Source organism: Sinohyriopsis cumingii, chromosome 2, assembly GCF_028554795.1.
Source record: "Sinohyriopsis cumingii isolate HCF-2022 chromosome 2, ASM2855479v2, whole genome shotgun sequence".
Classification (NCBI taxonomy): Eukaryota; Metazoa; Mollusca; class Bivalvia; order Unionida; family Unionidae; genus Sinohyriopsis; species Sinohyriopsis cumingii.
Genome location: NC_142962.1, coordinates 84,315,482 through 84,328,234, shown reverse-complemented (window position 1 = coordinate 84,328,234; position 12,753 = coordinate 84,315,482). Strand labels below are relative to the sequence as shown.

At 36.5% G+C, this 12,753-nt stretch overlaps 1 protein-coding gene across 1 annotated transcript in view; it reads right to left on the bottom strand.

Annotated features, from left to right (window-relative positions):
• LOC149805301 (uncharacterized) overlaps positions 1 to 12,753 on the bottom strand; it is a 384,402-nt gene that overhangs the window by 81,156 nt on the left and 290,493 nt on the right. Inside the window, exon 42 of the mRNA XM_089949218.1 lies at positions 8,813 to 8,956. Within this exon, the coding sequence (XP_089805344.1) occupies positions 8,813 to 8,956 (144 nt within the window). The remainder of the gene's footprint in view (positions 1 to 8,812; positions 8,957 to 12,753) is intronic.

Below are 12,753 nucleotides of genomic sequence, written 5' to 3'. Positions count from 1 at the left end.
GGCTAACATAACATCTCCCCCCTCTCCCAGCAAGTTAATATTTAAAACGAAATGTGATGTGGCTACCACATTTGTAAACAAGCTGCTGCCAGCTTTTTTATTACAAGTTCAGTCTCTCAGATGGTTTTGACAATCTTCCCCAAAGTATAAAATATCCATTTTGCCAGATTGGTACTGGTGTGCTTTCTTCTTTGAGTTTGCTGATAGTTTTCCAATCTCTTCAGGTTTTTTAAATCCGGCCATTTCAACTGTAAGTTTTCTGGTGGCATTGGTAAAGTAGTTTGCAATTTTCTTTCCATCAGTAATTCAGCAGGTCTGTATCCATTCGAAAACTGTATTGCACAATTAATATGTCAAAAGAGTTATGCAAAAATTATCTGCATTTCTAAGCATTCTTTTAATTGTTTGAACAGTTCTTTTGTCAAGACCATTACTCTGTGGATTTTCTGGACTACTTGTAATATGCTTGAATCCATAATGCTTAGCAAATTCTTTTAGTACTGCAGATTTGTATTTCAGACCATATCTGAAATTAATGCTTCTGGTTAACCATGTTGCACAAAAATTGATTTGAGATGATTGATGATTGCTTTTGAACCTGTGCCTTAAATGCAGTTTTGCTATTTCAATGTATCATCCAAAAAAAACATTCAGTTCAAACAAGTCTAATGCAACTCTTTGCCATGGCAAATTCATTTGGTATCATTGGTTCAGCTTGATCTCTTGAGATTTTTATGCAATTGTGGCAAGATTTTACCAAGTGTTCTAGCTGAGTGCTTAATGCTTACCACCAAATTGATGTTTTGGTGTGTTCTTGGCATTTAACTATGCCTTGGTGACCATCATGAATTCTCTCTAGGATTTCTTTTTGCAGTGTTTCTGGTATGACCAAGCATGTATTTTTCATTCAGAGACCATCTTGCACCATAAATTCACCTCTATCTGGCCAGTACAATTCAAGTTTTCTCTCAATACCCTATTTCTCTGGACACATGTTCACAGAATTGTATAATTTGTTTGCAAATAGAATCATTTCAATATTCAGACTTGATTTGTTCAAGGTGAGTATTTGATATGAGCAAATTACTCACTACAAAATCAAAATATGCATTAGTTTTGGCCTTAAGTTCTCTGCCACTCTGAGAGTGATAACTAAAAGGTGTCATGGATAGAGCATTGGCAGTGCGCAGATTTTTGCCTGCAATATGAACTATAAAAAAGTTGAATCTTATAAAATGTATTCTAAAGTATTGAATTCTAGGGGGTAATTCCCCCATGATTTTTGTGCTCATTAGTGGTACTAATGGCTTATGGTCAGTTTCAAGTTTGAATCATGACCCAATCAAATAGCTATTGATGTTTTCACATGCCAAAGTGATTGCGAGAGCCTATTTTTCTATTTGAGTGTACCGGTAGTATTATTCAGTTTCTGACATACCGGTACCTCATGATGTGAATGCCACTGGTCTCAGAGTACTACCTTGTTTATGCCTTAACACAGCACCTAGTCTAAATAACGATACATCTGCAAATATATCTATTTCTCTGATTGGATAATAATGTCTCCAAGCTGGTGATGATATCATTTCTTGTTTGATATCTGTAAAAACATTTGATCTGGACCCCAAGTTCACAAGTTTTTACCTTTCTAAAGCTCACATAGTGGTTTTGATTTTCCACAAAGTTCAAAATCCATTTTCCAAGTTGATTTGCCAGTGAAATCACTGTATATCTCTTACACATTTGAGTTACCATTTCTGTTGTGTTTGATTTTTGCAGGATCAGGTCAGCAACAATTTGTCAATAATATGCCCAAGCAATCTAATGGATGATTTTGAAAATTCACTCTTTTCAGTGTTCTAAGTGACACCAGCATTTTCAATTAATTTCGTAACATTTTCTATTCTTTCATCATGTTGTTTTTGTGTTTCCCCCAAACAAGAATATCATCCATGTGACAGAGCATTTCCCCATGTTGCTCAAGAGTTTGCAACATCCTTTTCTGAAAAAATTCAGGTGCAGAACTGATTCCAAATAGATGATGATTAAAATAAAACCTACTTTAGGAATAAATAAAAGTTGTAAGGCAGTGTTTATCTGCCACAAGCCTGAGCGTGCATCAAGTTTGGTGAAAACCTTTGCACCTGTTTTGCAAGGGACTCTTCAACTGATGGTAGCAGGCAATTCTCTTTTTTAACTACAGTCAAACCCGGTTATCTCGATTACGTCGGGGGTGTAAAAAAATCGTCGACATAACCGGGTCCCGAGATATCCGGGTTCATAAAAACCGGTAATTTTAAAAATGTCCTTGAGCATTACTCCTGTCTCTTGCTGGTGTTTACTGGAATCCCCTCCCACTGCATGTTACAATAAAATAAACAAAACGCTTAATTGATAATAAAATGAAATGAACTAACCTGGTGTTGTTATCATTTATTCCTTTTTTATCATCATAAGTAATTTATTAAAGAAAAAATATATCTATGAACTCCTTATATCACATGTAGCGTATGCATCCATTACTGTAGTGTGCATCACTTATGTCAGATAACACACGACGCATTTTTATAATTGATGTGAATATTGAAAAACAAATCATGTTTGGTTGTACTCAGAGGTTTGAATATGTTATCAGATTGAAAAATGGATCAAAGAAAATCACAAACGAGAGAGTGAGAGACAAACATCCACCGATTGCTTTCAGGCACCCGCCATTCACGCATAACGCGGTGTTAGGTGCAAAATAACCAAGATTGTATTATATCCAGGTTAATATATGACAGTATCTCGCAGATAAAGATCAATAAATGTTTTTGAAAATACATGTACATGTACATTGACTGTGAGTGCAAATGACACTCCTTTCGCTAGCATGGGTTACAAAGAGTATTTATTAAAGCAAGTTAACACACTCTTGTCTTTGTGAATCCTTGAATATTTTATGTAGTGAACATGATATATTCTTAATAAACTAATCGATTAAGCTACTCTTACGAACCAAAAATAGAAAGAATATGAAATAAACATGTGACTACTGCCGTAACGGACCAAAATTGTGCCTGAAAATCGATCGCTTTTGCTGACTATTTCTTGTACAATTTCTGTGAGATTGACGTTAAAAAGTTGCATTTCGTCGAATTAAGCGGGTCCACATGTTACTTCGGACCGAAACTTATGCCCGACATAACCGGGTTATCGACTTAACAGAGGTCGAGATAAGCGGGTAAAAAATAGCATAACAAAGAAGAATTTTTTCGGGACCAGACCAAAACGCTCGACATAAGCGGGTTGTCGAGATAACCGAGGTCGAGATAAGTGGGTTTGACTGTAATTCATTCAGTTTAGTTATGTGATCCACACAAATTTTTACTTTACTGTTTGGTTTTTGCATGACAACCATTCCTTCACACCATTCACTGGGGTCATCTAACCTTTAAAATAATACCATTTGTTTCCATTCTATCGAACTTCTCATGGGCTTTATTCAAAAAAGGAATTGGGACCTTTCCTAGGGTAGATAAGGCATAAAATTTGGGAATTTTGTCCAGAGTTATCTTATAGAATTATTTTGTTTTCCCTAAGCCTGTAAACAAATTTGGGAATTTCTCACAACAATCTCTATCTAATGTTGTAGATTTATGATGAATTTTGGTTGCATTTTGCGAGTTTTGATCTGAGGCATTTACTGAGGATATATTTATCTGTTCAACAATCTTGAGAGCCAATATCATGGGCTTGCCCAAGAGTGCCTGATGCAATCCATTTACAACAAATATGTCTTGTACAATGAATGTATTTGTTCCATTCCATCTGAAATGTAAATTTTCCCAACACTTTAAGTTCAGAATTTCCAGGACCGTACAATTTTCTGTCATACTTTGATAGTTTTTGGTCCCTGATCTTTCACAAATCCATCTCAGGAATTACTGTCACATCAGCTCCAGTATCAATTTTGAATAAAACTTAAGTGTTGTTCAATCTAATATGCATTATTCATGGCTGACCCTTCTTTGTGCTTATAGACGTACCTAGAAATCTAGGTTCTGCTCTTGATTCTATTGTGCAAACTGCTGATTTTGACAGGTGCAATTTTGCAGTGTCCTCTTTTCTAACACTTCCGACATTGTGCTTCTTTTCCTGGACAATGATCCCGAGAATGATTTACTCTAATTCCACATCTCATGCATCTTATTCTGCTTCAGTTATTCTGTTGGCATTTTGGGATTTTATGTTTCTGCTTACCATGTTTCAGTGAAGATGATTTTGCTGCATCTATTGAAGTTGTTCAGTCTCCAGTTGTTTGCACAATTGACTGTTGCTTTCTTATGGTCTCATTTTGTTCAGCTTGACTAACAGAAGTCTCTAGAGTTAGATTTGCATCTAACTGGAATTTTTCCAAAAGTTTTGGATCTTGCAGTCGAACTATATGTTGATCTCTGATCATTTCAGCATGTTGTGGCCTGAAATTGCAATTACCTGCTAACCAAAGAGAACTGTTGCAAAACTGTCCACTGTTTTGCCCTCTTCTTATTTTCTCTGACTAAGCTTTGCCCTTTTAAAAACTACATTCTTCTTTGGAATGAAATATTGCATGAACCTTTCACAGGTTTCCACTTCTTTTGATCTTCTCTGTCAGGTTGAATGAAGACAAAATGTCAACAGCCTCACTTCCCATGGAATAAATCAAGGTATTCACTTTAATTTCTTCCTCTTTTTCACCAAGTCCAGATGCTTGATGAAACTGTTCAAAGTGCTGAAGCCACTTTTCTCAAGTTTCAGGTCATGAAAAGTCATATTTGTCTGGAGTTGTAACTTGAAATGAAGCCATTTTCAACCCTGATAATTTCAGTCTAGTATTTTTGTTGTTGCCACCATGTAATGTTATTTGTTATTGAAGAATAACTCAAGCAGGTGATCTACACTATATTAATTAAAAGACTTCAGAACAGTTGTAAAGAGGAGACAAGACTGCTCTGAGAGTATTTTTCTCATTAGAACTTAAACTCTAGTGAAGGCATAACATAAACCAGCTGTTGGTGTATATCAGTTCTAATCCAGTGTGGAATGTCTGATTACTTTTGCTGTCAAGAACTGTTGAGTGATATTTTAAAGCTAATTAGATTACGGCTAACACTACAGCCACATATAACACTTGTGAAACAGCAACAAAAATGGGGCAAATTGGTGAAGAATGAAATGTAGGACACAAAAGAATTTAGCACATGGAAACACAGCTCTTTTGCATGATTATACCAAGATTTTTCTTTTGCGAGAGTTTAAATTAAATTTAATTCCACAATGACAATGAAACATGAACTATATAATACAATGACCAACTATTAATATTAAGTTGTAATAATGATGTATCTCCTCACCAAGTTTCCTGTCATTAAGAAAAATATAATGTTCATATAAAAATAGAAATTTTAAATTCATAAGTTAAATGCATAAGCTTGACACAGTCAAGTCATGCAGTGTGAAAGTTAGCTCGCTTGATCCATTCCCAGGGAGTAAATCCCACCTAAAACCTGAAAAGAAAGAATGGTTGAAATGCAATGAAGATATGCTTGCATGTAGGCAGGCAGATGTTAATGCAAACAGCAGAAGAGCTTGAAGGGACTAATACTTTACTGATCATAAAGGATTACCAGGAATCCAAGATAAGACCATTTCTTCTTTTTAAATGCTGAGTGTCGAACCATCAATATTCATGGGTGATAACAAGCTTTTGAAAATGGCTCTGAAGTGTCCATATTGGATGTAAGATTAGCACATTTTCATTTTGAACCAACTAGGCATCATTAGTCTTTTGTGTCAAAGGGGCCATGGTAACTCCAGTTGGTAGAGTTTGTGACTCATAGTCCAAGGGTCATGGGTTTGATACCCACCCATGCAAGTCCAATTTGGCTACCACTGCATGTCCTTGGAAAAAGAGATCCCACTTCCTTGGCATGATATATCCAATAATGTGTTAAAGGTGCCATTAGGAAAAGGCCTCCTGTGAAGGCTACAATGTGTATAGTTTGGAAATCTCAAACACACAAATACTTAACTGATGTAAAGCACAAAATGTAGGCCTGGTTGTAAGGATACAGTTGTACTAACAGAGATGCATCCAATTATTAAGTTACATGATTCTAACATAAACAGTACCCAATAAACATGAAACAGAAGGTTTCAAAAGTCATTGAAACATGAAATATATGTCACAGACATTTCTTTTTCAATAAGAGTATTATATTCTTCAACATACATCCCCAAACCAAGTTTACAATTCTAGGAAGGTCTGGTTAAAATATGGTATGGTATTTTATGGCACAGCAATGCAAGTAAGTTATTTAGTGCTGAGGTAATTAGAGTACAGTGTCTTGCTCATAGGCACAGCATGGTGTCTGTGCCAGAATGATCAAATGTTAGCATTTGAATCTGCACTATTTCAATCATTAGTACAGCACTCTAACAGCTGAGTCACAGTGGCTCAAATTCTAGCAAAGTGAGTATCCAAACAGCATGCCAAACACTTGACCAATTTGTCAGTTAAAGAAGAGATATAGGTCACAATGAACTTCTTTTGTTGCATGGGTGTAGTAGTAAGAGATGCAAATTATCAATTTTATGGTTCTAACATGAGCAGTACCCACTAAAATGAATATCAAATACAAAGTGTAACCCAAGTGAGTGAAGCATAAAATATGAGCCATAATGACCCACATCTCCATTTGAAGGGGAGTGCCCATTAAGCAGTATCTCCTTTCCAAATTTCATGATTCAAGATAGAAAAGTAAGTATACAGCTAGCATACAAAAAAAGACTATGTGGTCATGAGATAAATGCAGAAACAACATAATAATGCCACTAAATTGTGAAATGTAGTTGACAGTGACCTTCATTTGTAAATGTGTGGTACTTACACAAATGCTTAAAATCTAATCAAGATATACAAAATTAGGTACAAAGTTAGCCTCCTTAATCTCCTACCTATGGTATAGGTGCTATGAAACCCTCTTCAAACTGTCATCAAAAAGGATGGAATGGTTGAGATGCATATGATTATGCTTTTATATGTGCATACATGGCTGCCAATGCTTGGCATTATAAAAATATCTCACCTCTACAAAGTACAGAACACTTAAAGCATTCATAATAGGATGATTGTTGTCGAATGGGTAAAGTTTGCTTGATGGGCTTTTGAGAAAAAGGAATTTAACCCTTTACCTCATAGAATGTATGGCTTTTTAGCCCTTCGATATACATATAGCAAAGTTACTCAGTGCAGTGCACTATAAACAGAACACCTGTTACCTATTCGACTCCATACAAATAGGCCTGCCTGTTAACTGTTAAGCAGTGTAGTGTATGTTATGTTTAACAGCAATTTTAACCATTTTACATTTTTGCTACACATGTATTTTGTATGTAAAGATTTAAGAGTAAAATCCGATCATTATAGCTGTATAATTATTTTTCATGGAAGAATATTTTATATGCTTTAAAATCTTGAGAGAACTCATTCACCATCAAGTCAACACCTAACTAGTCCAATAAATCAACCCCACAAATCTGTGTTTATACAGATGGACAATGTTGTGGGTCTGATGTCACCTGTTCATTAAAATATGCAATTTTTCTGCATGCAAATCATTCTGGAACAAACCCATGTACACTTTAGACACACACCAGTAATTGGTAACAGCCAAATCAAGCACGAAATTCAAAATGGCAACAGGACAGATGGTTGTGCTATTCCATGTGGATTTACAAGTCACCAAACATATGATTTGCTCAAGAAATATAATCTATATGTCACCAAAAGAACCCTTCGGCTGACGGTATCTGCCCAGCCACCTGAAATACCGGTAAGTGTATAAAATATACATTGATGTGTGCAGCCAAATTTGGATGTAGATAATTGCAGCTTTTGATGAATAGGTGATATCAGCCCCTCACCTGAAAATCAATATCATCATGGGAGAAAGGCTGATTTATCAACCTACGTGTGACCAGCTGTAACTGTCATTTCTCATACTTGAAATTTACAAATTCTTTGTCTGCATCTACATCACTAAATCATCTGAATTTGATAATTTATAAAGACTAATTGCTGCCTACATCAATATCAGAGCCTTTACCTAAGTTTTTGAAGCTTTCATAGATGTGATTCTAATCATGTTAAATCGAGTAAGTACTGAAAGAAACCCATGACCTCCATTTTTTAGAGTGGAGAATATGACCCAGTTACTTTAAATAGCAGATTTCAACAAGAGCATAAACAGCGACCACGTGATCTATTGTAATGGTCATTCACAGCAATTAATGCAGTATCTAAAAGGGATTTTTCCCTGAAAGTCGCACTATGAAAACCCACTCAAAATGGCTGATGTTTACAGCAGGTGTCAAAAGGTGCTTCCATGTGAATGGTGTAGAGGTGTCAAAAGGTGCTTGTATGCAAATCAGGTAGAGGCGTCCAAAGATGCTTCCATGTGAATGAGTAGAGGCATTCAAAGGTGCTTACATGAGGTAAAGGGTTAAAGAGCTTATATTTTTAGTAATAGTGGCAATATTACATGACAGAATGGCATCAAATGAATGAATCTGAATATCCTTAGTGCCTGAATGCCTTCTATAAAATCATGTGCAAATTGGTCAAGTTGTTTTTGAGCAGAAGATGTAAATAATTATTATGATTGGACAAGGTATGATGGATGATGGAAAAATACAATAAGCTCAATTGGCTGGACAGGTAAGCTAAAAATGAATAATTACAGTAATTATAGATAAAAAATCACTGTTAATGAAGTTAACAAAGTCTTACCTTGTTTAGAGCCCAAACACTAATGAACACTTGTTTGTATCTACTGAGACTCTGTGTTACAATTTTGGCTGTTTGTACATAACCTTCTTCTCGATAATGCACTGTAGTAGATTCATGTCTTATCTCAGTGGGTTGTCCTGGTACCTGACATTAAAATTATCACAGTGAATGATGTTTATAAAACTTGTATCTGAATAGTGTGAAGACCAAGATAAATACTGCTCATAAATTTTCAGCAAGTGCTTTAATATTTGTTTGGAACCACTTTTGTTTGCAGATAAAATAAAAGCTGACCTGTATGCCTTATGCTGCTAACATTGTATCATTTCAGATGGAGTGAAGGAGCAATGATTCCCTTTTAGTTTTGCAAGGAGCTGAATTTCATAATGGTCCATTCCAAATTTGACTAAGCCATATACTAAATTGTATTTTATGCACAACATAAAATACTGAATTATATGAGGAAAGATTAATGTAAGAAAATATAGGATACACGAGTATATGCATTAATTCTCTCTCTCTTACTCTCTCATTTTCTCTCAAACAAGCTGTACTATTCATTATGACCAATATTCTACAACATCAAAATCATAAATAAAATAATATCAGTGCCTAATTAAAATATATAAAAATATCTGGCTCTCTCTCTGGGGTTACTCATGGGCTAGAATCTGAATGACTATGATTCCCAATTGGTGCTAGTCTGACTCAAATACTGCTCCATACATGATATGGAACACAACTGCAAGTTCCAAAAGAATGAAATGTATTCACCAGCATGAAATGGGTCCATTTTAGAAGATGGCAAGGTGAGTATAAACATAGATTTGTCCTCTGAAAAGTCACAACTCGAATCCTCAGGTAGTTGCATGAAGAAATGCTCTGTAATGATCGAACCATAAATTCACCATATCACAAGAATCCAAAAAATGCCACCAGATACATTCACTGCAGCAACAAATGTATATGGCGAGCCTGAATAACGAATTGTCCTTTGGCAGCACATCATATTAGTCTTTGAACAAATTTCATTATAAGAGGTATTTTGGATCAGCCTTTGTTAATGATTTCAACCGTTGCAGATTTGTTACAGTTCACCAGAATTCTTTCCCCATAACACAGCAGAGACTACAGTTGGATACAGTTCAAATGGCATCATTGACGCAGAATTTCCTTGTGAACCACATTTTCAAGTTTGCTCTGCATTCTGCATTCAAATGTACATGATGGTGTTAATATGCATAATATGCTGACAGAGAAATCTGGTACAATACAAATGCTTGACCAGGGTAGATCACTTAGCATGCTAAATTCAAGTGTCCCAGCAAACTCAAAAGTTCCCCTTCTGTACATGATTTTCATATGAACAAAGACTGCATGATAATGGACATATGTTGTATCTTTTCAACAGGTAACCTGGCCTCCATGCTGTTAGAGTCTAAAATAATACCCTAATATTCAAGCTGTGTAGTCGGTCCAACAGTTTTGGTTGATGACATTGTTACACTGAATTTGTTAAAGACCAGGGAGAGAATTGCCATTGTTCTATCTGGCTCACCATCTGGAGGGTCAATTGTAAGAAAGTCATCTAACAAATGCAGACATACTGAACAATACTGTAAAATCCAGACATATTGTAAATTCCAGCAAATTGTCTCAGAGAAAGAATCAAAGATTTCTGGGCTAGACCTACTTCCAAAAACCAATAGTGTATAGAAATAATATTTATTGTCCCCTTCACACCATAGTAGGGCCAAAGTGAATCCTTAAAAGCAAAGCATCTATTATATCAGCTTTACACATCCAGCTACCAATACCAAGCATGGTCAATGGTTACATAGGAGAGCAAGTATACATACTTGTCTTTGTCTATCAGAGCATTAAGACCTGGGTGTACCAAACTGTCATGAGAGGCAGACAGGTCTACAGTCCCTTCTTACCAGAATATTTGCCTTCTGCAATGCCCAGTGGACTAATACAATACAGATGATATGGAATTTGTTCAAAGGGCCCAATGACATAATCATTATCCAGTTCATACTGACCTTGGTTTTAAATTACATTTGGCTCTCACAAAGCTGACTGCAAGATTTTACATTCAAGAGACAGAGTGGGCAACTGTCCCACACCTGTGTCTAAACCATTGAGAAATCCTGCTAATAACCATTTAACAAACTGCTTATTAGGGTGAAACACCAGCTCTAACTTTAACTGGGTTATATTCACTGGGATTCTAGTGTGGGTTATCTCTGGTCAGGCATTGTTTGTTCCTGCAAAATTGTTTAGATCCTGTAATAGTGCTTGTAGAGTGTCCACCTCTACAAGTTAAGTAAACATGGATGTTGCTGCAGCATATCAAATAACATCCTTTTGGAGTATTGAAGTTGTTGTCAATTTCTCTGCCATTATGTCTCACCCTAGCCCATCCAAGGACATCAGTGTTCGAAGTCTTGGTTGAAAATGCCAATCTCAGCAACCCAATTTGGACAAAAAGTTGAAAAATGCAGCATGCTATTGCAGAGTGCAAAAGCAGTTGTTCTGCAATTTGTAAATATGGAACAAAACAATGTATTGTTCGTCAATGACCAATCAGCTTTCACATTCTTGTAACAGAGATGTGCTGCAGCCTGGGCTGAAAACATCTTATGATATTCATAAAAGCGTTTGCCGCCATACCTGGACACCATATCAATAATATCTCACTCATAAAAGTCTAGTTCTGGGTGCTTATAGGGATCAATCTAACACATGATACTCTTGTAAATGTTAAATGCTTAAATAAATTGTGGCAAAGTGAGGGAAGTGTTCAAGTGAAGGTTGGGTTTTTCTTTTAATGAGGTAGAGGGGTCTGAGTGTGGGCCGACATAAAAAGAGATTAAGAGGGGGGCCTTTTTGAATTTGTTGGCGAAGATTCAGATGCATTATGTCCATGAACAGCAAGGACTCCACTTCATATCCATTGGTCATTTTAACAAAATTGGCAGAAGTGGATTGGAGTTTATGTTATGACCATCACTGATGGGAAGGGAGTTGTCTTCCCCAAGCCCTGCACTCTCATCCAAGACAGGGACATCCAGCAGCAATGATTCTGCATGCCCCAAAGAATAGCATGTCACATTGGTTCATGATCTCTCATGCCAATAGTTCTAAAATCAATCAAGAAGCGAACACTTTCAGCTAACATATCCACCATATTTTGTAACGCCACCACCATCCTTGACAAATCCATCACTGTCAAAACATTAGACTCTGTTGAAGGCCCTTCCGGTTGTGCATGGGAAAATGACCTGTTCTGAGAACCAGCTCACTATCAGTATCACTGTTGCTGCTACATTCCCCGAACAAACGAATCAGTCAAGATTTCCTCAGTCCTGGGCTGAAATGAATGCCTTGACTAGTATTCTCTTGTCTAAGCCTAGGCAGACACCAATTTTCTGGTAATGTCATGTCAGAGTTTGCTGCTGATGGCAAGCCTCAGCGAGCAAGAGGGTCGACTCTACTGTTACGATGGCCTCTCCAATTCCTGTCAGCCATGTATTTATCATTGTCTAGGTGTGGAACACTAATGGAAAAAAGTCACAACAACAATGTGAAATCCACCCAACATAGGAAGATAAGCAGAAAATCTGTTTAAATGATGGGGAAAACCACCTGATTCAATGGATTAATCCAGCAGAAATCCATAAGAAAAGTTTTATGCCAAGATTCTAAATCCATTATCTGTACCTTGAAAGGCCAGAGGAGTGAGACTCTAAATCCATCTGCTGTACTTTTGAAAAGGCAGAGAAGTGACTGATCACATGGTACTCTACATGGTCATGCAATTTTACATGAGATTATCTACTTTGGTTGGCTCTTTGAATTCAGCTGCCAATGCAAACCAATAGGAATAGTTCTGATCATGCCCTCCCCCATGTGATCCTTCAACAAGCCCAATGAAC